This window comes from Carettochelys insculpta, chromosome 3 (assembly GCF_033958435.1).
Source record: "Carettochelys insculpta isolate YL-2023 chromosome 3, ASM3395843v1, whole genome shotgun sequence".
NCBI classification, from domain to species: Eukaryota; Metazoa; Chordata; order Testudines; family Carettochelyidae; genus Carettochelys; species Carettochelys insculpta.
The window spans coordinates 48,421,502-48,448,230 of record NC_134139.1 but is presented as its reverse complement, the minus strand read 5'-3'; the positions used below and the strand labels follow the sequence as shown (position 1 = coordinate 48,448,230).

Sequence of the window (26,729 nt, the reverse complement as noted above, 5' to 3'; positions counted from 1 at the left end):
AATGTTTGACACAAAAAAGTGGCAAACTACTTCTTTGGTGTGTGTATAAGAGAATTAGAATACAGGGCATACATATTTGCCTGTTAGACTTGTGGCTACTATTTCCATGAAAGGATGTTGTATGCAACACTCAGATTCATTGCATATTGGCATCATTTGATGTGAATGTCTATACTCCTGAAGTGTAGTGTATTAATAAATAAATAAAAAGTATTTTTCTGCAGTGCTTGTGGAACTGCTAACCTACTTCCTTTGAAAAGTCAGAGAGCATTGTAAGAAATGAACTGTTCAATTCACAATAGCACATAATGATAAATGTGTCAGCAAGTGGGCTGTGTATTGAAGATTAAAAAAAAATTTTCTTCTGACACATGACAACATTTGAGTAATATTACATAAATTTCTCCAGAGCAGTGGAATCTTGGATACAGTGAGGAAAGATTGATAGATGAGTTGTAATACAGTCTTCCCCTGCCTTACGAGGGTAATTCGTTCCTGAAAAACCCCTCTTAGGGTGAATTCTCATAAGTCAAAAACGTAATTACGATTAATTTCAACGTGAAAAAGTGTTATGTGTTACTGAGCCCCAAAGTTTACACCGATTTATACTAAAACAACACAAAATCCCATTAAAATGAACACCGTTACTTGAATAGTTAACACTAGTTATAACACAACATAACATGGCATTTTCTCTTCATTAATTACTCTATAATGTGGCTGTTTACCTGCTTTTGCGGGGGCTGTCCCAGGTGCAGAGACAGGGCTGTGAGGGGAACAGAAATTCAAGAGTGCCTGGGAAGGGGGTGCAAAGCTGGGTAGCTGCCCACGGCTGCAGAAGCGGGGCCAGTGCAAGGGAGTGGGCAGGGCAGAGCAGGGCACAGGGAGGCAGCCTGGCCTGAGTGCAGCTTAGGTTAAGCGAGGAGGGGGCAGTGCCAGGGGCTGGCTGCATGGGGAGCTAGGCAGGCACAGGAGGCCCCGGCTGGCGAGGGGCAATGTCTTGCTCGTACGGGGTTCCGCGGCGGAGAGGCCTTGCTGCCGGTGGCTGAGGTGGCAGCAGCAGGCGAGCTAGGCACTAAATGGGACAGAACACTGCAGGCAGCGAGTGACACCCAAGGCACAGCTGCACAGCGGGGGCGGCGGTGGCCCCCTAGCCGCCTGCGGGGGCAAGCAGCAGGGCCAGGATGGGCTGCGCGCCCAGCATCCACGTCTCGCAGATGGCGTGATCTACTGCCAAGACTCGGACGAGCCTACCTCTCCGCACCGTGCTACTGCCCCCCTGAATGGCCTCTTTGTCAAGACCAACATGGCCAACTCCATCCCCTCAGTGCTTGGCTACCAGAGCCACCAGCCTCCGCCCAGCCCCGGCCTGTGCTGCCAGGAGCTCAGGGAGCTCGCAGCCACCTGCTGGGCTGGGGTACGCCACTGCTGCAGCACTGAGGTGGAGACCCAAACCAGCCACAACAGTGTCAAGGTAAAGGCGGGAGTGGGCTGAGGTGCCAAGGGCGACAGATCTGCGGATGGGCACTGTGCCCTCCTCCTCTCCTGGCTCTGGAGGTGGGCGCCCGCTGTGGCCGGCTGGGGGCTCCGGGAAACCGCTGCTGGGAGCTGCGGAGAGATGTGCTGGGCGGGCAGCAGCTGCAGGTAGCCGTTGCCTGGAGCCGCAGCCTTTCTCCTGCTGCAGGGCAGCTGCGTCCTGCTGAGGCGCATGAAATCCAAATCAGTCCTCATAAATGCGAAGAAATGCCTCATAAGCTGAATTAGGGGTATTAAGTGAAACTCCTTGTAAAGTTGAATTGTCGTAACCCCAATGGGCATATCTCAGGGTATGATTGTATATAGAGAAGAACAAAGATCTCAGAAGGAATATAAGATAAAATCTTTTTTTTTTCTTTTGTTGCTATTCAACTACTAGTATCAGAACCCATAATTCTTAGTGGGCATAAAATTGCGGAAATGGGGGCTATCTTTGAAAGCCAGACTATGGTTTCTTATCTTTGAGGAACACAGAATTTGAATGCTTCCGGGTTGAAATTATTTTGTGTCCTTTTTTTCAGTGTAGCTGTCCAGAATCATTTCTTTTTAATGTTCTGAAATCTTCATTGTAATTTCTGTGTCTGACACAGTTAATTTTTAATTGTGTGTTTGTATTTCCGTGGACACATAATTTATTAATTTAAAAAAAAGAAAGGTTTTTATATGACATGGGAGGCAGTTGATTCCTCAGGCATGTTTTTTTCTTTTGATTAATGAGTATCTTAACTGTGACTGACATTTGCTGTTATCTAACACATTTTAGCCACCGCTGTGTTAATGGCTCTGTGTTTATTTTAACTTGCTATGAAAGTTCAGTGGGGATAGGGGTGATCCTTGCTGGGTCTTCTCATACTTTGCTATAAATTCTTTTCCCCACAACTCTAGATATTAAAATGAGAGATAAAATGAAGGCTCACAGAAGAAGTTTGACATTTCATGAGATTTTTATAGGATTTAATCCTGCAATGCATCCTTTTCATGGCCAAAGATATATCGATTGCAGTGGAACACCTGGAGGACCCCAAATTTACTACACATTTTAGAGCTTTTGCCCACATGTTCAGCATGCTGCAGTTCATAAGGTGGTTTGGGAAGTAAAGCACTGTTGGCCTAGGCAGGATTAGAATTGGAATTGGTGGATCTGTGATTTTAGCTGTGTCTACACGTGCACGCTACTTCGAAGTAGCGGCACTAACTTCGAAATAGCGCCCGTCGCGGCTACACGCGTCGGGCGCTATTTCGAAGTTAACTTTGACGTTAGGCGGCGAGACGTCGAAGTCACTAACCTCATGAGGGGATCGGAATAGCGCCCTACTTCGACGTTCAACGTCGAAGTAGGGACAGTGTAGACGATCCGCGTCCCGCAACGTTGAAATTGCCGGGTCCTCCATGGCGGCCATCAGCTGAGGGGGTTGAGAGACGCTCTATCCAGCCCCTCAGCTCACTGGTGGCCGCGTGGAGCGGCCCCTTAAAGGTCCCCTCCCCCTCCCTGCCTCTGCAGGAAGCTGAGGGAATGTGCAGGCTGCAGCCTGCACACGCGGCCAGCCTGCACCACCCTCAGCTCCTCAGAGCTGCGATGGCCGCCCGGCAGCCCCCTCAGCGCCCCCAGGGGACCCCCCCCCCAAGGGGAGCCAGGGCAGCCAGCCCAGCCAGAGGTCCAGCCAGGCTGGGAAGCGGCAGCGGGGCCCCTCCTGGACGGAGGCCGAGCTGTGGGACCAGCTGGGGCTCTGGAGCGAGGAGGAGGTGCTCCAGGTAATGGGGAGCAAGAGGTGGAACGCAGATGCGTTCGCTCGGCTGGCCGATGGCCTGGCTGCCCGGGGTCACCCTGCCCGCACTCCTGATCATGTGAGGAGTAAGGTGAAGGAGCTGCGGCAGGGTTACGCCCGGGCCCAGGATGCGGCCAGCCGATCTGGGGCCGCCCCCGTCACTTGCCCCTTTTACAGGGAGCTCAGGGACATCCTGGGCTCCCGGCACACGTCCTCCCCTCCGGCCACCCTTGACACCTCGGCTGACAAGCCCGAGCAGGCCCTGCAGCCGGAGTCCGCCCCGGAGGCAATCCCCGCACCCCGGGGGCCCCCCCCGGAGGCCATCCCCGGGACATCGCGGCAGGAGGAGGAGGAGGAGGGGGGCTCCTCCTCTGCAGAATGCAGCCTGCAGATCCTCCTCCTGCCATCCCGGAGCAGCAGCAGGGCCTCCGACCCCCGGGGATCTCCGGACCGTGGGAGCGGACCGACAGGTAGGTACCCCTGTCTGGTGGACACCCCTGGGCTTGAGGGGCGGAGGTAAGAGATATGTGTCCAGGGCCCCCCACATGCTCACATGGCCATGGCCCCAAGGACACCAGGGCCATGGCCCTCACAGCACTGCAGCCATCAGCCCCTGCCCCCCCCACCCCGCATGACAGTGCCATGCCCCATCCCCGGGCCAGGGGGGAGCGGAACCTCGAGGGGCCCCCGGGCGGAGGGGGTGGGACACCCCGCAGCAGCAGCATGTGATGGAGTGGGGGTGGTGCCAAAGGGAGACTCAGGCTACATATGAGCCACAAGAGCCGAAGAGCTCCCAGGGCCAAAGGAGGATCCTGGCGCTACAGCTGGCAGGTGACACCTCTGCCCTGAACAAACAGGAGGGAGGAGCCGAGCTGGCTTGGAATTGAGGGGCGAGGGCGGGGGCCACAGGTAGAGGCTAGGGGAAGGGAGAGCTGGAAGGCAGCCAGCCTGAGGAGGGGGAAAGCTGCATCCCAGAGGGGCCCCCCTTGGGGTCTTCTCCCCACAACGGGTTGGAAGGACTGTCTCCTCCGACAGCTGGTGCTGTCACTCCTGCCAGAAAGTGGCCATCTGTGGCCTAAGAAACCTCTTCTGCTGTCAGACCCTGGGGGGTGAAGTGAGAGTCGCTCCCACCAGGGGACGGGGTGCAGGGCAGGGGGACCCCTGAACCCCATCCATCACAGCAGCATCTCCCGGGGACGGGGATGGGGAACCTGCAGCACAGGGCTGGGGGGACAAAGGCCACGGCTCGGGGCCCACACTAACGCCTGTCTCCATTCTTCTTCCCCCCCTCCTCTCCTGTGTCCTGCACCTGCACCTGCACCATCAGAAGGACCGGAAGAGAGTGCCGGCAAGGCCTCAGTTGTCCCGGAGAGCCCTCCGGGACCATCGCTCCAGGGCAGCCCCTCGGCCGAGGAACGACCGGCCCCTCAGCGGGCTAGACGGCGGACCCCGCGCCTACAACCGCCGACAGCGACGGACCCCCAGCTGCTGGCCATCCTCCGCCGGCAGCTGGAGGTCTCGGAGCAGCACCTCCAGCTGCAGGAGCGGGCACTGGCCTGGCGCCAGGAGGCATGGGGGGCCTATATGCAGACATTTAACCGGCTGGTGGACTACCTGGCCCCCCATGCCGCGCCGGCCGAGCCATCGCCCACCCTGCCCGCTCCTGCAGCCCCACCACCAGCTGCTCCGGCCGTCGCCGGCCCGTCCGCCATCGCCCCACCACCCACCCACGAGGGCCACAGCGCCGAGGGACCCCTGGAGCCACCTGAGACTCGCCGGCCCCCATACCTTCCGGTCCAGCCCGCTCCCACCCAGCCGTGGACCAGGCTGCAAGCGTGGTGGGGCTCCCGGCCGGGCATGCCCAGTGCCAGGCTATAGGGGCGAGGGGCCCAGGACGTGGCCCCCCCCATTGTATATAGTTGGACCCTGTTTTTTTGGTCCCCCCGTTTGCCCCGTCCCCCCCATGTAAATAGTTCTCCCCTTTATCCTCCCTGGTTTTCTTTTTATTATTTATGGCACACAGTTGTTTCTTTGGATTGTTTTATTTTTGTACATATTGCTTTGGTTGAACGTTTGTACCTAGTTTTCTGTTTGTGGTTCACATATTTATTTACACCCAAAAAAAAAGGTTCGGCCAGAAAAAAAAAAAATTACATTCAGCCACAAGTGCGTGCTGTCATTTGTCCAGGACAAGTGGGAGTGGGGGGCGGTGGGGTGCTCCATGGTGTGGGCGTTGGGGCAGGAGTGTGGGGGAGGAAGGGGCGGGCAGTAGGGGGTCTGGGCAGAGTTCACCCCGCGGCCTGTTCGTCGAAGTGGGCCCGCAGGGCCTCCCGGACCCGGGTCCCCTCGGGGTCCACCTGCCGACTGGGGGCAGCAGGTGGCTGGACGTGTGCCCTGCCGGCCTCCGCAGCCCAGCCCTGCAGAAAGGTCTCCCCCTTGCTCTCAACCAAATTGTGCAGGGCGCAGCAGGCACCCACAATCTGGGGGATGTTGTTGGGGCCCGCATCCAGGCGGGTCAGGAGACATCTCCAGCGTCCCTTCAGGCGGCCAAATGAGCGCTCCACCACCTGGCGCGCACGGATCAGGCGTTGGTTGAAGCGCTCCTGGCTAGCGGAGAGATGGCCTGTGTAGGGGTGCATGAGCCACGGCCGGAGGGGGTAGGCCGCATCTGCGATGACGCAGAAGGGCATGGTGGTGTCCCCCAGAGGGATCTCCCGCTGGGGGATGTAGGTCCCCGCCTCCAGCCGGCGGCACAGGCCCGAGTTCCGGAAAACCCGGGCGTCGTGGGTGCTGCCAGGCCAGCCCACGTAAATGTCCTGGAAACGTCCCTGGCTGTCCACCAAGGCCTGCAGGACGACAGAATGGTAGCCCTGGCGATTCAGGTATCGTCCGCCACTGTGATGCGGGGCGCGGATGGGGATGTGAGTCCCATCTAGAGCCCCGAAGCAGTTGGGGAAGCCCAGGGTGGCAAAGGCGGCGACGGTGGCATCTGGTTCCCCCAGCCTCATGAGCCTGTGCAGGAGCATGGCGTTGATGGCACGCACAACCTGCAGAGAAAGCACATGGGACAGCCCCAATGAGGGGTGAGCAGGGTGTGCGTGGCCCTGCGCTGCCCTGGCCTGTCCTGCTCTGGCCCCCCTGCTCTGGCCCCCCTGCCCTGGCCCCCTGCCCTGGCCCCCTGCCCTGGCCTGCCCTGCTCTGGCCCCCCTGCTCTGGCCCCCCTGCCCTGCCCTGCCCTGCCCTGGCCTGCTCTGGCCCCCCTGCCCTGCCCTGCCCTCCCCCTGTGGGTTCTCTTACCTCCATGAAGACAGCCCCGACGGTGGCCTTTCCGACACCAAACTGCTGGCCCACAGATCGGTAGCTGTCCGGAGTGGCCAGCTTCCAGACAGCGATGCCGACCCGTTTCTCCACTGGGAGGGCACGCCGCATGGCAGTGTCCTGGTGCCTGAGTGCGGGGGTGAGCCACTGGCACAGCTCCAGGAATGTCTGCCGGGTTATCCTGAAGTTCCTGAGCCAGTGGTCGTTGTCCCACTCCCCAAGCACCAGCCGCTCCCACCAGTCGGTGCTGGTGGGGTAGCTCCACAGCCGCCGGCGTGTGAGGCTGGGGGTGGAGTGGGGTGCTGCAGGGGTAGGGGTTGAGCCCTGCTGCCCTGGGGGCATCTCCTCCCCTGGGGCAAGGAGGTGCTCAGCTGCCTCCCACATGGCATGGGTCAGGGCAAGCCCTGCTCCTGCCGGGAGGGCTGGGTGGGCCTCTAGCTGCTGCTGCTGCTGCTGCTGCTGGGGGTCCATGACTGCGGCGCCCGGGGTCTGTGTGCCTATGGCTCCTCAGACCGCGTGCTGTGCAGGCTGAGTGTGTCTGGGAGGGGCCCTTTAAGGGAGCGGCTAGCTGTTGCCCCGGAAGCGCTAGTCCGCCCGGTGACCCTGTCTGCAGCTGTGCCTGGCATCCCTATTTCGATGTGTGCTACTTTGGCGTGTAGACGTTCCCTCGCTGCGCCTATTTCAATGTTGGGCTGCGCAACGTCGAAGTTGAACATCGACGTTGCCGGCCCTGGAGTACGTGTAGACGCTATTCATCGAAATAGCCTATTTCGATGTCGCAACATCGAAATAGACTACTTCGATGTAGGCTTCACGTGTAGACGTAGCCTTTGTGTGTTAGTTGGCTATTCCACTCCCATGGAGTAAAGGGGTAAAGCACAGGAACCACAGAAACTACATGGTATAAGAGAATTCTTTGTACTTCAGTACTATCACAGTTATCATCCCAGCACACAGCTATGTGCGCAGGGATTATAATTGTGATTTAGCACATAAAATTTAACACCATACTAGTTTCACAATTCATCATCTTTAATGTAACTGTAGGATGTATAAATGGTGTGTGTAACACCTTACTGCTACTAAGGTGAGTTTGACTCTGATATGAACTTTATGCTTCATTCTGGAAAGTCACTATGGCTGTTTCTATACATGCCACTTGTTCCAGAAAATGATCCTGTGGAAGATGTCTTCCGGAGGATCATCTTCTGGAAGAGTGAATCTATATGCTAACGGGCCCCTGAAGGAGCAGCCCCTACTTCCAGAAGAGCTTGTCCACACATGCACTGGCACTCTTCCGGAAGAACAGGGCAGGAAACAGCATGGACAGGGTCACATGGCCGGGGAGCCCTTCCGGGGCTGCCGGCCGTACAGCCCTTTAAAGGGCCCAAACCAAACAGCCCCTCTCCGCACAATCTATTGAGGCCTGCCACATCTGTGCACAGCAAGGTAGACCCAGGGCCCTGTCCAGAACACATCGACCAGCAGGTATGGACCCCCAGCAGCTGCCGGCCAGCAGGCTTGCCCTTACCCTCAAGCTAGCCATCCTCCTGGCCACCCTCCTTGGCCTCCTGTGGAGACAATGACCCAGGCCCATGGGTACTGAACCCCACCGCCCCTGCCGGGCCCCCCTCCAGGCCGTCCAATGCATCTGGACCCATGCCACCAACATGGACTGGGAGGGGGCCGGGGCAGGAGCTGGGTAGGCCTAGTCCAGAGGGGATACCACAAACCCACTGCTGGAGGGGTTCCCCAGTGGTGTGGCTCAGTACGGAGGGAGGAGCTGGAAGGGGCAGTGTTCAGGGACCCCCCTTGCGTACGCCCATGAGTGTGCCCATTCCCGTTCCCCTGCTGGTCGTGAGGGCAATCAACCGTGTGCTGGTGTGGTGGCTGGTGTGCATCGGGGACCTAGACGCAGTTGTCGAGGGCTTCACTGCGCTTGGGTTCCCCCAGTGCTTCAGGGCAATCGATGGGGCACACATCCCCATCAGGGCCCCAGACCACAGTGGCGGCCCATACGTCAACTGCAAGGGGTACCACTCGATTATGCTCCAGGCGGTAGTGGATGCCCATGGGAAGGTCACGGACATTTATGTTGGGTGGCCAGGCAGGGCACGTGACACACGGATCCTGCGGAACTCCACCCTTTTCCACAGGATGGAGGCTGGGACATTCATGCCCTGGAGGGAGCACATCATCAGGGAAGTCACGATGCCCCTCTGCCTCATGGGTGACCCTGCCTACCCACGCCATACACGGGCCACCTCACACCCTCCCAGGAGCTGTTCAATGCCTGCCTCACATGGGCCCAGTGTCCGGTTGAGTGTGCCTTCGGCTGTCTGAAGGCGTGGTTCAGGTGTGTCCTTGCACGCCTCAGTGTGGGGGTGGAGAATGTCCCGCAAGTCGTGGCTGCCTGCTGTGTGGCTGCCTGCTGTGCACTCCACAACCTCATCGAGGCACGTACGGGGACCCTGCCCCAGGGCTGGATGGCAGAGCCGGCTCTCCCAGTACCAGCAGCCTGGTGCGGCCCCTGACAGGTGGCTCAACCATGACGGACTCTGGATCCGTGAAGCGCTGTGGGAGGCATTGACCCAGGTGAACTACTAACCCCCACATGCCCCCACTACACACACACCCACGCACACACCCCACAAACCTGCATCCCTCCACATTCCCCCACAATAATCTGGGACATGGGGGGGTGCAAAATGTAAATATGTATTGAACCCACAATGTAGAACAATAGAAAACAATATAAATGGTAATTAGAAAATAATAAAAATAATGTCTAATAACCTAAAACTGACTAAGCTATATACATGAAGGTAAGGGAGCAGGGGCATTTGAACTTGGACAGGGCCTGGGACATGGATGGGGGGCCCTAGTCAAGGTACGGGGTGGAGGGCTGCAAGGGTGCCCCTCCCGCACTGGTTGTGTGGTCCCCTGAGTGACACTGATGGAGCCGGGAGCACCGACAGGTAGAACTGGTCTGCACCTGGCCCAGCCTCAGGAGAGGCGTCAGGAGGGGCCGGGTTGCAGCTCGGGGGACCCTCCATGGGGCCCGCTGTGGCCACAAGCCACGCCTCAAGGTCTCTCAGGGCAGCCACGAGCAGGCCCAGGGGCAATAGTGTGGCCAAGGCCTTGCGGTCATGGGCTGAGGGGATGGGAGCAGCCAAGGGGCCAGCAGGGGAGGCAGCTGGGGGGCCTCAGGGCGGACAGCAGGGGGAGCAACTGGGGAGCCTGGGGGGGACAGCATGGGGGCAGCAGGGGGCTGGGTGCTGGCTTGCAAGGGCCCCACACACACCATGCAGAACATTCCCACCACCTCCCCCATGTGTCCCACCTTCACCACAGCTCAGCCTCATCAAGGGCCAGCCGCCTCTTGGCAAGGGCATTCTGGTGGCGGAGGGCTGGAGTGTAGGTGCAACCTCGTCCTCACAGCCCCGGCACCTGGTCTGGCACACCCATGGCTGCCACACCATGGGGGCTGGTCTGGGCCCACCAGTTGGGCTGCTGGGTCCTCCAGCCTAGACAGGGCTGGTGGGCCCTAGGCTCCTCATCTGGCTCCCCCAGCCCTCAGATGGTGTTGCTGTAAGAGAGAGAGGGTGGGGGGATAGGGGAGTCAGTGCCACAGCCAGACCCTGGGTGGCATGATCCCAGTCCCCCTGGGTGGTTGCCCTCTCCCCAGACCCACAGGATGTCTGTATACCAGGGGATGCCGCCGAATGGGCCTGCGTGCATTCATCGCGCTGGCCCCTGGGGCATGGTGCCAAGGCTGGGGTGCTGTGCGTGGTGGCCCACCCTGGTAACTGACTTGGGGGGGGGCTCGACCATGGGGGGGGTCTGGGCACAGCTGTGCCATCTGAGGAGCCCTCGGCACACTCACGGGCACTCCATGGGGGAGAGAGCCATGTGCCACCCACAGGCATGGATGCACCCTGTGTCCCAACAAGGGACATGCTATAGGGCAGTGGGGCCTGTTGCGGGGACCCAGGTGTGCGCCTCCGCCCCCCCCAGACTTTGCCATGTTGCGCACTTACCTGAGGTGGCCTCATATATGTCGGGTGATGCCTGACTGGAGGGGGTATAGCTGCTGGCAGTGGAGGACAGTGTAATCACAAGGGATCCATACGAGAATTCCCTGCCGGATGGGATGTCAACGGTGGTGGGGCCCTCGCCCCCTCCGGTGTGGCAGGGGGCTCAGGTGCTGCCGTCTCCACCGTGACCTGGGGTGGCGAGGCATTGTCTGCTGCCAGGAGGTCCTGCAGCTCCCTGTAGAAGGGGCAGCTGACTGGGGCATGGCCGGATCTGCAGGTGCTGTCCCAGGCCCACATGTACCCCTGCCACAGCTCCTTCACCTTGCAGCGGACTTGCTCAAGTGTCTGGAGGGGTAGCCATGGGAGCCAGGCCCTGGGTGAGGTGGGCGAAGGCTGAGGCATTCCTCCCATGCCCACTGGTGTCCCAGAGGACCTCCTGGTCGCGCCAGAGCCTCAGGAGGTCCTGGAGCTCTGGCGCAGTCCATGAGGGGGCCCCAGTCCAGTCGGGCTCCTGGCTGCCCTCGTCCAGGTTCCAGGGGCTCCCTGGGTGGTGCGGGGTGTTAGTCTGCTGGCCATCTCTCTGGGTCAGGGCTCAGTGGCTGATGCAGGGCCTCGGATGAGTGTTGCTGGCAACCCTACATGTGCTGCCTGTCTCACACTCTCAGCTTCCTGTCACAGGGTCTCCAGGTCCTTGCAGCTTTAAATGCCGCAGGACCCAGAGAGCATAAAGGCTGACTGGGGTCGCCTAGAGCATCTCCCCTCTCCAGCGGGCTGCCACCATGACGGACCGCTTCTTCTGGAAGAAGCAGTCCAGGAGTGTCTGCATGTGCCTTCTTCCAGAAGACTTCTAGAAGAAGGCCTTCTTACTGATTCCGCAGCAGAGTACGGAATCCAGGGGATGGGGCACCTTCTTCTGGATTCCTTCTGAAAGAGAGCCTTACGTGTGTAGATGCTCCATGAATATTCTGGAAGAAGGCACCATTCTTCCTCAAGATCCTGCATGTGTAGAAGCGGCCTATGTGCTTTTCACTGTGTATCTCAGCTAAGATGACTAACAGATGTGTAATCTTTTGATGTCCTTTATCTTCTCTTCTTCTTTAAAGCAGTTTAGCTTTGACTATTTCTATTTCCTGAAAAAACAGGATTTAGTTCAAACTAAAAAAACAAGTGCTAAGCTTCAATTGAATCTAGTATAGTGTTGGCCTAATCAAAAACTAAAATAGTATTTTATAATTATGTTTAGCTAATTATTTTTAGTGCTGTTTAAAAAAATAATTACCACAACCCTGAAGATTGTGTTTCAAATTTAGATCGGAGAAATTGTAATCACTGTAAAATTTCATATAGTTAACTAAAGGTGTAGTATCAGTAGCACACACTGGCTACGTCTACACGTGAAGCCTACATCGAAGTAGCCTATTTCGACGTGGCGACATCGAAATAGGCTATTTCGATGAATAACGTCTACACGTCCTCCAGGGCTGGCAACGTCGATGTTCAACATCGACGTTGCGCAGCACCACATCGAAATAGGCGCTGCGAGGGAACATCTACACGCCACAGTAGCACACATCGAAATAAGGGTGCCAGGCACAGCTGCAGACAGGGTCACAGGGCGGACTCAACAGCCAGCCGCTCCCTTAAAGGGCCCCTCCCAGACACACTTGCACTAAACAGCACAAGATACACAGAGCCGACAACGAGTTGCAGACCCTGTGCATGCAGCATGAATCCCCTGCTGCAGCAGCAGCAGCCAGAAGCCCTGGGCTAAGGGCTGCTGCACACGGTGACCATAGAGCCCTGCAGGGGCTGGAGAGACAGCGTCTCTCAACCCCCCAGCTGATGGCTGCCATGGAGGACCTGGCAATTTCGACGTTACGGGACGCGGATCGTCTACACGGTCCCTACTTCGACGTTCAACGTCGAAGTAGGGCGCTATTCAGATCCCCTCATGAGGTTAGCGACTTTGACGTCTCGCCGCCTAACGTCAAAGTTAACTTCGAAATAGCGCCCGACGCGTGTAGTCGTGACAGGCGCTATTTCGAAGTTAGTGCCGCTACTTCGAAGTAGCATGCACGTGTAGACACAGCTACTGTCTTTTTATACTTGCAGCCTAATTTTTTACTTAAAGTCTGTACCAAGTCCTGGGTCAGTATCAGAGAATAACAGTTGTGATCAACCCTCCTCCCATGCTTTATGGGAAATGGGTTAGGAAAATAAAAATGCATAGCTTAGAGATGCTTTTGACAAAATGTGTGTTTAAGCTATTGATGTCAATGGTATAATCTGCTGGATCTGTAAATCCTATTTTTGTGCATGCATCATTTTTGTAGTTTACGTTATAAGTATTGCCTACATATTTGTGTTCCAAATATTTGTCTCTGTGAAGTCTTCAACCAGAGGTGTGGCTACATGATTGTGAGAGTATGGCTTGTGAGTGGGGGTAGCAGTACTTAGCTGAAAAAAAGTCTTAAGGGGTGCCAATCCACACATCTAAAGAACTTTGCTGTCTACATTCAGACTCTACAGTCAGTTTTTACCTAATACATAAAACTGTTAGTCTTTAAGGTGGTACAGGACTGTTTGTGTTGTTTTTTTGTTTACATTCAGACTAGCAGGCAGTCAATGGCTGATTGCCTAAAAAGGACAGGGACAGATAATTTCACTGTGACAATCTCCATCTTGGAGTATACTGTTTCACACAAAAGAACAATGGAATTCCCTCCACAGGGGAAAAGTGTAAAGAGGGCCCTGGGATTCCTCCATCTTTTGTCTTCAGCCTGCATTGGAATTGCCTGACACACCCCAAGGAGAAACAGATGTGCTTTACATGTTACTGGAGACCAAGTCAGGTTAAAAACATTCCTGACTTGAAGCTTTCACCTGATATAAAGGCAGCTGCTTAGGGAAAGAACTCACAAGAATAGAATAGAATAAGCTATGTGTTTTCTCTTGGGTTTGATCTTCCTGTTTTTATTTATTACCACTTAAATTCAACCATTTTGCTTAATAAAAACTCTTACTTTTATAATCAAGTCCAATGTAAATTGTTATTACCTCCAGTGGACTACCACTGTGGATATCTCCCTTTCTTTGATAAAGGGGGCTTACCTAATGAGCTCTCCCTGTGTAAATCTTTTGCACAGAGATGGATTTATTTGGAGTTTTGATCCCTTCTGAGGTTTGATTTCCTAGGTGTTATGCCCTCGAACTACATCCACCCAGAGCTGTGGTTAAACAGTGTCTGCATTGCTCTGGAAGGGGTGGGAACCCAAACTCTGTGCCTTGGCTGGGGGAGACCAGAGGATCTGGCTCAGCAGGACAGAGTGGTTGGGAGCCCCGGAGAGCAAGAAGGTGGGTGTCAGTGGCATGATTAGCACACTGGGGAACATCGTCTTCTATGACTGCACCTCTTCACAGCAGTAACCAGTCCTAATACCAGTTTAAAAATCCCTGACATCCCAAGGTGAATACAGCACATTTATGGGGGAGATCTGAAGTTTGTAATGAAATATTTACCAACATTCTTAAGTCCCATATAAAATATTTTGTTGCATTGTAATAAACTTTCAAAGTATATAAGGTAACAGTTACTTTAACATTAAAAAATCCTTTCAAAAACATTTGTTTTTTTAATCAGACATGCAGAAAATTCAGTTACAGTTAGATTTCTAGTTAAGAAATCCATATATTTGAAAATATTTAAATGAATGATTAATACACCCAATGAATCTTACATACATATGCAATCAGATATGTTTAATTTTTCCTGAAATTAAATTTTCCTGAAATTTCCACACCACATAACATTTGAAAGGCCTGCCATTTTTAGCCGTGGTGTGGAGCATCAAGGCCTTCATATTTATTAAGGGTGTTGAAAAACAATGTGTTACTATTGCTATTTCCCTAACCCATCATAGCTGTGTCTACACGTGCATGCTACTTCGAAGTAGCGGCACTAACTTCGAAATAGCACCCGTCGCGGCTACACGCGTCGGGCGCTATTTTGAAGTTAACTTCGACGTTAGGCAGTGAGATGTCGAAGTCGCTAACCTCATGAGGGGATCGGAATAGCGCCCTACTTCGACGTTCAACGTCGAAGTAGGGACCGTGTAGATGATCTGCATCCCGCAACATCGAAATTGCTGGGTCCTCCATGGCGGCCATCAGCTGGGGGGTTGAGAGATGCTTTCTCTCCAGCCCCTGCAGGGCTCTATGGTCACCGTGTGCAGCAGCCCTTAGCCCAGGGCTTCTGGCTGCTGCTGCGGCAGCTGGGGATCCATGCTGCAGGCACAGGGTCTGCAACCAGTTGTCGGCTCTGTGTATCTTGTGTTGTTTAGTGCAACTGTGTCTGGGAGGGGCCCTTTAAGGGAGCGGCTTGCTGTTGAGTCCGCCCTGTGACCCTGTCTGCAGCTGTGCCTGGCACCCTTATTTCGATGTGTGCTACTTTGGTGTGTAGACGTACCCTCGCAGCGCCTATTTCGATGTGGTGCCGCGCAACGTCGAAGTTGAACGTCGACGTTGCCAGCCCTGGAGGACGTGTAGACGTTATTCATCGAAATAAGCTATTTCGATGTTGGCTTCACGTGTAGACGTAGCCCATAAGATATTGATTCACTGAAAGGGCCAAGTCATGAGAGTTACCAAGTAGATGCTCTTCATATTTCAGTTAAGGGGAGTTGCAGGTGGTCAACACCTCACTGGATTTATTCCTAGGAGAATATTGGTTTGCCAGATCTCTTCATACAAGCTTTCTCTTTTAGAACAATGAGATCCAGGTTCCAATAATGACAAAATTAGGAAATGCAATGTGGATATTAAAATCACCTCAATTATTTCTACTTATTAATGATTCATAATACTTGCTGGTTATTGGTTGTATATGGTTGAGGCAAAGTCTAACTATGTATCAGAGCATATTGATTTTTCTATTAAAAATGTTAAATTAGAAATTTATTTTACATTTAAAAACTTCTTTTGCCAAACAGAGTGATCTATCTTTGGGATATCACTATCCAATCTTTTACTCTTTTTCAGTAAAAATAAAATAATGGGCAACAGTAATGTCATAAAATTTGCTTCTCCAATGACAAATGACTCTTCTTATACATAATGTCTTAAAATTATACTAAACATCCATTTCATCTAACATATACAATTTACTGAATTTGGAAGGCTTTATCCTTTTTTTGTAAATGGAAAAGACAAAAAAAATGTGGAATATATTTAAAGTCATTTAGGCCTATTTTTTTAAAGGAAAATTGTAAAATAAGAATGAAGGAAACACACTGTAATCTTCTACTGAGGTCAAGGTTCTAATGCAAACATCATGGTCTAGCCATTAATCAGAAGGTGATGCTTGTTTTATTGCCTTGCCATTTGTAGATGATTATCCAGCTGAAAAAGGTGATCCAGGAATTGAAGGATGAGCTGGCCATGGTGACTGGGAAGCAAAGAACAGAAGAACTCACACAAGAAGAGCTACTTCAGTAATGCTTAATATTGTTTTCTTATTCTACATTCACAGTGAGATTTTTGTTGTCATAATAAAGTCCAGTTGACCTCAGTGTATTAAATGCCCTGGAGACGGGAGTAAAGTGATGTTAGGTGCCAGGTTAGAGTAGCAACTTTCCTTAAAAAGCTGTACTAGCCTGTTGGCAGTGATTTAATAGCCTCAGCTTTGGGGAAGTAAATAACAGAAAATGTGAAGGATGGGAATATCCATCAAATCCCAGCTGAGAAATATTGCAGAATAATGCAAAGTGGGGAAAAAAACCTCATAATACTGGTTATAAGATCTGAAAAGAATTCAGGAAACTTCCTTGTCTTGAGATATCTTTCTGCAGTATGAATTTGTCCCATATCAAAGAAAACTTGCACTAGTAGTAGTAGGCATCCTTCAGCCTCCATAGACTATGGATCGCGCCCTTCGTAGTTCCATTTGGAATCATCATTTGCAGCGTCAACTGTGACTGTGAAGGCCCACACGAGAGTGACAGTCCTTGCTGCATCTGTTGCATGTGAAATGGGTGTCTGGCAGGTCCTTACTGTGCTTTCTGTGGGCTCGCTTCTCCTCTGCTAGCTGTCTGATCCTCATTTCATCTTTCTGAAGGCCCTTGTGTAGTTCCTGCCTCCATCTGCTGCAGTCGTCTGCCAGCTCCTCCCAGCTGTCCGGCTCTATGTCTACCTCCCTGAGGTTCCTCTTGCAAACATCTTTGTAGCGCAATTGGGGGTGTCCAGGAGGTCTTTTGCCAGAGGGTAGCTCGCCATACAGGATGTCTTTTGGGATCCTTCCATCATTCATCCTGTGGACGTGGCCAAGCCAGCGGAGCCGTCACTGCCTGAGGAGGATGTGCATGGTTGGGATTCCAGCTTGCTTAAGGACAGCGCTATTGGACACTCCGTGCTTCCACGATATTCCAAGGATACCGTAAAAGAGGGTGCTGAGGATGCAGGCTCTGTAGACTTGCATTTTGGTGTGGGTGTACAGCTTGATGTTATTCCACACTCTCTCGCTGAGTCTGGACAGAGTTGTGGCTGCTTTTCCGATCCTTCTATTTAGCTCAGTCTCCAATGACAGGGTGTCAGTGATGGTGGACCCGAGGTAAACGAACTCGTGGACGACCTCTAACATATAGTTGTCAGTGCTGATTAATGGAGGTTCAGCAACGTCTTGACCAAGTTCATTTGTCTTCTTTAGGCTGATGGAAAGCCCGAAGTCCTTGCATGCTTTGGAGAACTGATCCAGCAGTTTCTGAAGCTGATCTTCTGTGTGTGACACTACAGCAGCGTCATCTGTGAACAGCATATCTCTGATGAGGACTTCCTGCACCTTAGATTTAGCTTTCAGCCTTGCAAGATTAAACAGTTTCCCATCAGATCTTGTGTGCAAAAAGATGCCCTCTGTTGAAGATCCAAAGGCGTGCTTTGGGAGGAGTGCGAAGAAGATCCCGAACAATGTCGGAGCAAGGACGCATCCATGTTTGATGCTGCTCCTGAGGCTGACAACATCCAATAATGTGCCGTCATATTGGATGGTTCCTCTCATGTCTTCGTGGAAAGACTGGATCATCTTGAGTAACCGTGGTGGACAGCCTATCTTGCGGAGCAGTTTGAACAGTCCATCCCTGCTGACCAAGTCGAAGGCCTTGGTCAGGTCGATGAAGGCAATATAGAGTGGCTTCTTCTGCTCCCTGTGTTTCTCCTGCAGCTGCCTCAGAGAGAAGACCATGTCAATGGTAGATCTCTCTGCATGGAATCCCCACTGTGATTTGGGATACACCCTCTCAGCAATCTTTTAGAGTCTGCCGAGGATGACGCAAGCGAACAGTTTACAAGTGATGCTTAGGAGGGAGATTCCATGGTAATTGTTGCAGTCACTTCTGTCTCCTTTGTTCTTATATAAGGTTACAATGTTAGCGTCACGCATATCCTGTGGAACCTCTCCCTCTCTCCAGCACAGGCACAGTAGCTCATGTAGGGGTTCCAGGAGGGTGTCCATGGCACACTTGATTACCTCTGGTGGTATACCATCCTGGCCTGGGGCCTTTTCTAGTGCAATACTGTCGATGGCTTTCTTCAGTTTGTCCACAGTTGGTTCCTGATCCAGTTCATCCATTACTGATAGGAGCTTGACAGCATTGAGGGCTGTATCAACCACAATGTTCTCGCATGAGTACAGCTCGGAGTAGTGCTCGACCCAGCGCTCCATCTGTTTGGCTTTGTCAGTGATGACTTCACCAGTTTTTGGATTTCAAAGGTGCCATCTTGTTCTGGGTGGGTCCTAATGCCTTTTTGATGCCCTTGTACATTCCCCTGAGATTACCAGAGTCAGCACTGGTCTGGATGCTGCTGCATAGCTCGAGCCAGTAGTTGCTGGCACAGCGCCTGGCTGTCTGCTGTACTGTTTTTCTGCAAACTCTGAGTGCTTACAGGGTACTCTGGCTCGGTAAGCATTTGTACTTCAGGAGTGCAGCGCACTTCTTTTCGATGGCTGGAATCATCTTATCGGAGTTAGCTTCGAACCAGTCGTTTGTGTTTCTAGGTCTTCTTCCAAACACCAACAAGGCCATGTTGTAAATTGTATCCCTCAGATGCTGCCATCTGGATGTCACATCGACACCCCCAGGGCTGCTGCACAGATTCTCCTTCAGGGTCACTCTGAACTTTTTGGCTCTCTCTGAGTTTGCCATCTTTCTGGCATCAATGTGGGGCCTTCCAGTTGGTTTAGAGTGGTACAGCTTCTTGGGTCTCACCTTGAGTTTGGAGTAAACTAGCGAGTAATCTGTATCGCAGTTGGCACTATGATAGCTGCATGTCAGAAGGACGTTTTTGAGGTTATCACATCTAGCGATGACCACGTCTAGTTGATGCCGGTGTTTTGAGCGTGGGTGTCTCCATGACACTCTGTGCTGTGGCTTGGTTTGGAAAAATGTGTTTGTGATGCACAGATCGTGGTACGTGCAAAGTTCGAGAAGATGCTGTCCATTTTCATTCATTTTTCCCACACCAAAGTGGCCTAAGCAGGAAGGCCATGAGTCACGATTGGCTCCAACTCTTGCATTGAAGTCACCCAAAATGTACAGGTGTTCGCGAGCAGGTATTTGTGCTATGGCAGCACTAAGCACATCATAGAACCTGTCTTTTACTTCTGGTGTGGCGTACAGGGTTGGAGTGTAAGCGCTGATCAGGTGGACAGGACCGGCTCAAGTTTGAAGTATGACCTGAAGGAGTCTTTCTGATCCACCCATGACTAATTCCACCATTTGTAAAAGGGTGTTTCTGATGGCAAAGCCAACACCATGCTCTCTGGGTTCATCTTGGGCTTTACCCTGTCAGAAAAAGGTGTAGTCCTTTTTCTTTAGAGATCCCGAATCTGCGAGTCACGTCTTTTGCAGAGCAGCAATGTCAACTTGGAGCCTCTTCAGTTCCTCATTGATGACAGTGGTCTTTCAGGTGTCGCTGATGTCCTGAAGATCTTCAGTCAAACCGGTCAGTATGGTCCGCACATTCCAGCAAGCAAGCTTAAAACTTTGATGGTTTCCTTTTCTTGTTGATTTTCTTATTGGTTTGCCTGGTGCTCAAATTTTAGTCACTTGTCAGGTTTGGGAACCTTAAGCCTCATGCACCCAGTGAGGCAGAGGAACTGTGGAGGGACAGTATCCTTCTGGCTGGGGGCTGCCCAGCTTGAGGCGGGTGGTGACTGTCCAGTGAGATGCAACAATCTCTCCCGCTGTTGAAGTCAATCCCTGGCGCTCGTTCTCTACGCCAGTTGAGCAAGAGTTTATAACTGGTATCTGTTACCTCCCATGTTGGTTCAACGCTGTTAAGCAATGCTGGAGTACCTCTCCAGGCACGAGCCTGGGCAATTATTTTGGGACCCTGGGCTACCCAGACACCAGTGTCCCCCTCTCGGCTTTACTGATATAGTCCAAAGGAGAGGATAACCTCTATGTCTGGTACCAGCTCAGCTGCAGGAGTTGCTGGGTCAGTGCCAGAAGCTGGCACAGAACCGCCTTAGGACTCCCCTCCAGATTTTCTGTCAGGGTTTACTCCCTTTGCCTTGCTTCTTCCCAGGATAACCCACAAGGCAGTGGGGCATGGAGAATGTGGGTAACGATCCCACTACCTCTTGCACCTCCCTGGCACCACGTGTCCCCATAGCTCCCCGTGGCCTGACGACCTCCTCCCCTCCCCAGGATCCTCCTCCCCACCCCTCTGCCTCCCATCAGCTACCATCACCCCTAGATCCCCCCTCCCTGCCCCCTTGTCCCCCATCCACTCCCATGTCCCCCCACCTCACCACGCTGCCCCCCATCAGCTCTCATCACCCCCAGGTCCCCACTCCCCCAGCTGCTCCGCACCCGGCCGCATGCTGCTGCAGACCCACGTCCTCCAGGAAGGTGCCGATCTCGTGGCCCAGCCGTGCCCTGGGTCCCTGCCAAAGCTACCAACTTTTCTTCTGGCTGCGGCTGCCCCTGGAGCCCCACGGAGCTGCTGCGGGACGCGCATGCAGGGATTGCAGGACTGGGCCTGAAAGCCCAGGCAATCTGAGTTGGGCGTGCCACCACCAGCCTCTGTGGGCACCGCCATCTGCACAGCCGTACCACATGCCCCCAAACCACATGCCCACAACCAATGCCCCTTGGTCTTGCCCCCTGCACCCCACACTCCCCCAAGCCCACCTGCGTCCCACTGCCCGCGCTGCACCCTGGGGGCGGTGGGTCCCTCAGCTCCAGCCAGCAGTTGGGAACGCCGCTGCCGTCGCCATCTTGCCGCCCCTTACCCCTGTAGAAGTAACTAGCTCCTCTAAAGTCCCCTCTCAAAACTCCCTACTGTTAGCAACCAACCTGTTTGCAAGCTCCCTGGTTGCTTGTCAGCAGGGTTTAAAAAGCTCTGGCTTTCCTGAGAGCCCCTCCCTCTGCCTACCGCTCAGCCAATCAGCATGCAGAGTTTAGATTTCAAACCTAATCAAGGCTAACAGCTTCCAACTGCCAGCCTGAGCACATGGCCTTTCAAACAAACAGACTGCTCAGCACTCCAAACACAAAACAAACAGACAAACCCAGGCCCAGAACCCCCAAACCCAGACAGCTATGGCAGTACAATATGGTTGTTGTGCACCTCTGAAAAACCTAAATTTCAGCAACGTGTGAGCACTAATGCACCAGTTTTGAAGGGCATAAATTGAAGGAAATTGTTATATTATGTCATTGCTTTTTATCTTAATAATACTATAAGGAATACAGAATAAGGAATACAAAAGCACTCTGTTCCAGCTTCTCAGAAAAGGTAACAAAGCTGCCTCTGAAATGAGTGGCATGGAATTTTGCATTCTAACGCTTTCAGGGTAAAGCAGGGAGATAGTTGTCTGCCTTTAATGAACACTGAATGACTTAAAGCAAAATGGCGTAGCAGGACCTAAATTGTTTTAAGAGAAGTATTTTTACAATATACGCCATTGTTATAATATACGTGATATACTTTAACTTCGTGTTTTAGTTACAATTACTTCAGTTGTGCAATGTAGATATTTGCCTTTTCAAAAATTATTCTTTGCTGGAAGTAAGAGCTCTGTAATTAAGATAGAAAGCCAAACTCCCAACCAGTGATTGGCCGTGTCTACACGTGCCCCAAACTTCGAAATGGCCACGCAAATGGCCGTTTCGAAGTTTACTAATGAAGCGCTGAAATGCGTATTCAGCGCTTCATTAGCATGCGGGCTGCCGCGGCACTTCAAAATTGATGCGCCTTGCCGCCGCGCGGCGCGTCCAGACGGGGCTCCTTTTCGAAAGGACGCCGCCTACTTTGAAGTCCCCTTATTCCCATGAGCTCATGGGGGGGACTTCGAAATAGGCGGCGTCCTTTCGAAGAGGAGCCCAGTCTGGACGCGCCGCGCGGTGGCAAGGCGCGTCAATTTCAAAGTGCCGCGGCAGCCCACATGCTAATGAAGTGCTGAATACGCATTTCAGCGCTTCATTAGTAAACTTCGAAACGGCCATTTGCGTGGCCATTTCGAAGTTTGGGGCACGTGTAGACGTAGCCATTGAGATATAGGATATTTCCTGGAGTTTAATAACCAAAAGGAATGCCTCTGGCCGTTAACCCCAGCCAGACATTAGTCCCAAAGAATTGCCTTGTTTTAAGGTCATTGTTGCTGTTTCAGACAAAAATGGCGAATATAAGTAGGTATATAAATGGGTTTTAATTTTTGATGTACTATCAAAGGGTATGTAGGAGACCACAGCCACAGCTAGATGCGTGCCGGTACTTCAAAGTTTAAAACTTCAGAGTTGCCGCAGGGAGGAATTTGCTTCATGAACTGCTGCCTATACACCCAACACCCTAATTACCATCCTTCCATTGAAGGAAAGTGGTAGTATAGACAAGCCCATAGAGAGCTGATGCCCTGTACTCAAGCCAGGCTGATTGCTTGAATCTCAGCATTCTATTTGGTTTATAATGTTAATAATCCCAAGTATGGATGATTAAAGTAGGGAAAGTTTGTAATGTCAGAATCTACTTATTTGTTTAGTTTGGGTGTTTTTGCATGCCGATTGTGTAGTAAAACAGATAGAAGTGAACTGAAGAGCCAAATGAAAGTTTATAAAGTTTATGTTTTAGTAAAAATTACTTTCTGTATTTATTGATCTTCTACATATTTATTCTGTTTGTTCTGTTGAAATAAGTGTGTAGATAGTTAAGCTATTTAATATATTATACTGTAGGAAAAAGTTACTTAAAAGCATATATTGTGAAAAAGATGCAGCTGAATCGTATTTTCAGAATATATAATTGCATTGCTGGTCATGAGTGTAACTATATCTGCAGGTACATGAATACTAAGGCTGTTGCCTCACTACCCACTCCCTTCAGAGGGGGCATGGTCATGAGCCACTTTGGCGGATGCTACTGAGGCGCTGCTATGAATATGCATCACTCCATTAGCATAATGGCACTGCAGGTGCTTTGAAAGTGCCGTTTTCGAAAAGCATGCCACCCGTGTAGCTGGGGGTCTTTCGAAAGGACCCCTGATTTCAAAAGCCCCTTCTTCCCATTTGTCTTCCCATTTTATTTTGAGTCAATTTTGAAATAAAGAGCTATTTCAAGGCACCCCTTTACTTCTCTTGCAAGGAGAAACAGCACACCCATTATCTTGAAAACTGTTTTTTTAGACATGGGCAGCTATTTCAGGATATCACTCTATCCCGAAATGGCACCCACCATGTAGAAGTAGCCTTGGGCTCCTTTCTCCCTCAAGCTGGCTTGCCTGGAGATCCTGCCCATCAGTTCCCTGAGGAAGTCAAAATCTGCTTTTCTGAAAACCAGGGTCCATATTCTGCTGCTCTCCTTTCTTCCTCTGTTCAGTATGCTGAACTTGATCTCCTCATGATCACTGCTGCATAGGTTGCCATATTTACTTCCCCTACCAATTCCTCCCTGTTTGTGAGCAGCAGGTCAAGCTGAGCAAGGCCTCTGTGTGGTTCCCTCAGCACGTTGCTCCATTCTGGAAAAACTTCCTGGATTGTCTATGTGCTGTATTGGTTTCTCTGCAGATGTCAGGTTCTTGCAGTTCTCTATGGCTACGTCTACACGTGAAGCCTACATCGAAGTAGCTTATTTCGATGAATAACGTCTACACGTCCTCCAGGGATGGCAACATCGACGTTCAACATTGACGTTGCGCAGCACCACATCGAAATAGGCGCTGCGAGGGAACATCTACACGCCAAAGTAGCACACATCGAAATAAGGGTGCCAGGAACAGCTGCAGACAGGGTCACAGGGCGGACTCAACAGCAAGCCACTCCCTTAAAGGGCCCCTCCCAGACACACTTGCACTAAACAATACAAGATCCACAGAGCCGACAACTGGTTGCAGACCCTGTGCATGCAGCATGGATCCCCAGCTGCAGCAGCAGCAGCCAGAAGCCCTGGGCTAAGGGCTGCTGCCCACGGTGACCATAGAGCCCCGCAGGGGCTGGAGAGAGAGCGTCTCTCAACCCCTCAGCTGATGGCCACCATGGCGGACCCCGCTACTTCGATGTTGCGGGACGCGGATCGTCTACACAGTCCCTACTTCGACGTTCAACTTCGAAGTAGGGCGCTATTCCCATCCCCTCATGGGGTTAGCGGCTTCGACGTCTCGCTGCCTAACGTCGAAATAGCGCCCAACACGTGTAGACGTGACGGGCGCTATTTCGAAGTTAGTGCCGCTACTTCGAAGTAGCGTGCACGTGTAGACACGGCTTATGAGAAATAGGGCCTGTGACCTGCCAGCTTCCATTGATTGTCCGAAGAAAATATCATCTGCCTCATCCACCTGATCTGGTGGTCTATCATAGACATCCACCACAACATCACCCTTGTTATGTCCACCTCTAAACGTAACTCAGAGACTGTCAACAGGCTTTTCTCTTGTTTTATAATGGCACTCTGAGCAATCATACTGCTCTCTAACTTTCAGTGCAACTCCTCCACCTTTCCTTCCCTGTCTGTCCTTCCTGAACAGTTTCTAATTTTCTATGACAGTGCTCCACCTGTATGAGTTGCCCCACAAAGTATCTGTTATTCCAATCACATCATAGTTCCTTGACTGTGTTAGTACTTACAACTCTTCTTCCTTGTTTTCCAGGCTTCTTGTGTTTATGTACAAACACCTAAGATAATGGGAATTTCTTCAGAATTCTCTAACTTTAATAGAAGTCTTTCTGTGATAGTCCTGAAGATTTAAGTAGGATATTATAAATGAGGTGCAGGTAATTAACTTAAGAAGTGAATACTGAATATGTGGAGGATAAATTGGAACCTTCATACTTTAAAAGTGTCGTTCTGTCCTTTGCCTAAATTTCAGGAAGAGCAAAATAAAATTAGACTTTTAAATCATTTTGTACTCTGTAGTTTAATCAGTTTATTTGTTCTTTTATTCTGGTACAGATACCCAAAAGAAACTTTCAAGTACAAAACACCTGAGCTAAAGTCTTTGTAGTTCTAAACAAGTACTTATTTTGCTATTTTTATATAACTAACTGTTTATTTCATTTGGGCTCTTTTCATAGAAGAGAGATACAAAAATATAGCTAGGACCTGTGGACAAGCCATGGAGTTCAGGGCCAGTTTTCTAATCTAATCAAGTTTACAATGTGCCCATGACCATGTAGCTCAATACTAACGAAAACTGAATTAGGACCCAAGTAATCAGACATCCCATATGGGGTTCACAAATAATATCTGCAAAGATGAAACTGGATCTTCAACACAAGTGTGAAGAGTGTGCTCTTGTATGAATGCGAGACCTGGCATACAAAAGTGTCTTCAACTCACAAGCTGCATTCATAAACAGATGCTTGAGGTACATCCTTCACCTCAAATGGCAAGACTTTGTCACAAATGAGGAGCTTTGGAACAGAACAGGACAATAACCATGTGATGTTCAAATCAATAGAAGAAAGTAGGGATAGCTAGCCCATGCTTTCAGAAAGCCATCATCCAGCATAGTACGTCAAGCTCTCAAATGGGCCCTCAAGGAAAACACAAAAGAGGAAGACTTCGGACAACGTGGAGAAGATCTACTGAGATTGAGGGACAACAGCTGGGGTATTCCTGGAGTCAGCTAGAAATTTGTCCCAAGACAAAGTGAAAGAGACTTGTAGACGACCTGTGCTCCTCTTGGAATACAAGGGCTTAAGTAGTAATAGCAAGTAATCAGAAAGATTGTATTCTCCTTCTCGTTAAGGGGGAGTGCATGTGGAAAGCGATGATACATCTCTGCCTCCTTACTTCTCCTTTCTTCTCAAGACTAGTCAGTAAAATAGGCATAGTAACACGTCTGCCTGTTGTCTCCTACATTTGCTATAGGAATCAGTTAATGTTCAAGTGTTCTGGATATATAATCAGCTATATAGCTATATATTATATAGCTATAATCAGCTATATATCAGTTTTATATTTTAAATTACTTGATTCAATATTTTATGCCAATGGCATTTTGCAAAATGGGCTACATCCCACTTTTCGTACTTCAGTAGTCTCAAGTGAAGTCAATGGACTATTCACCTGAGCTAAATGTGGAGTGTTTGGCCCAGTATGTAAAAATCTGTTTCTGTAGCTGGTTCTTCCATTTATTTTTTCATGTTTTGTTTTATTTTGTTTTGTTTTTCAAATAGAGTATCTTCCCGGTGTTTTTTTAATTAGTGGAGAGGAAAAAAAGGATCTCTCAGGGAGACTACATAATGCTACATTGTCACACTGTTTTTCACAAGATTCAAAACAAAATGAAAAACAAATGTGCTTGACTCTTCTAGCGTGTGGTACATTATTACACAGCACAAGTCTTGAAAATAAAGCTACAGTGGACCTCTGGAAATATAACCTTAAATTCTGTCTTGTATAGGTAGTATTTACCTTTCTTCTTTATATTTAAGTGTTTTATAGTTATACTTATTTTTATTTTTACTTTTATACTTAGTTAGACATGTAAAAGGGCTGCGGCTCTCATTTAGTTTCTCTCCTGCTAGACTGCATGGTTCAGAATATAGTTCATAAAATACTATCAAAATATGAGTCACTTGCT

General features: G+C 51.0%; 1 protein-coding gene across 1 annotated transcript in view; it reads left to right on the top strand.

The window, feature by feature from the left end:
* The window catches only part of KIF6 (kinesin family member 6), a 310,424-nt gene that overhangs the window by 87,995 nt on the left and 195,700 nt on the right, over positions 1 to 26,729 (top strand). The window contains exon 10 of the mRNA XM_074988562.1: positions 16,043 to 16,146. Coding sequence (XP_074844663.1) covers positions 16,043 to 16,146 — 104 coding nt within the window. The remainder of the gene's footprint in view (positions 1 to 16,042; positions 16,147 to 26,729) is intronic.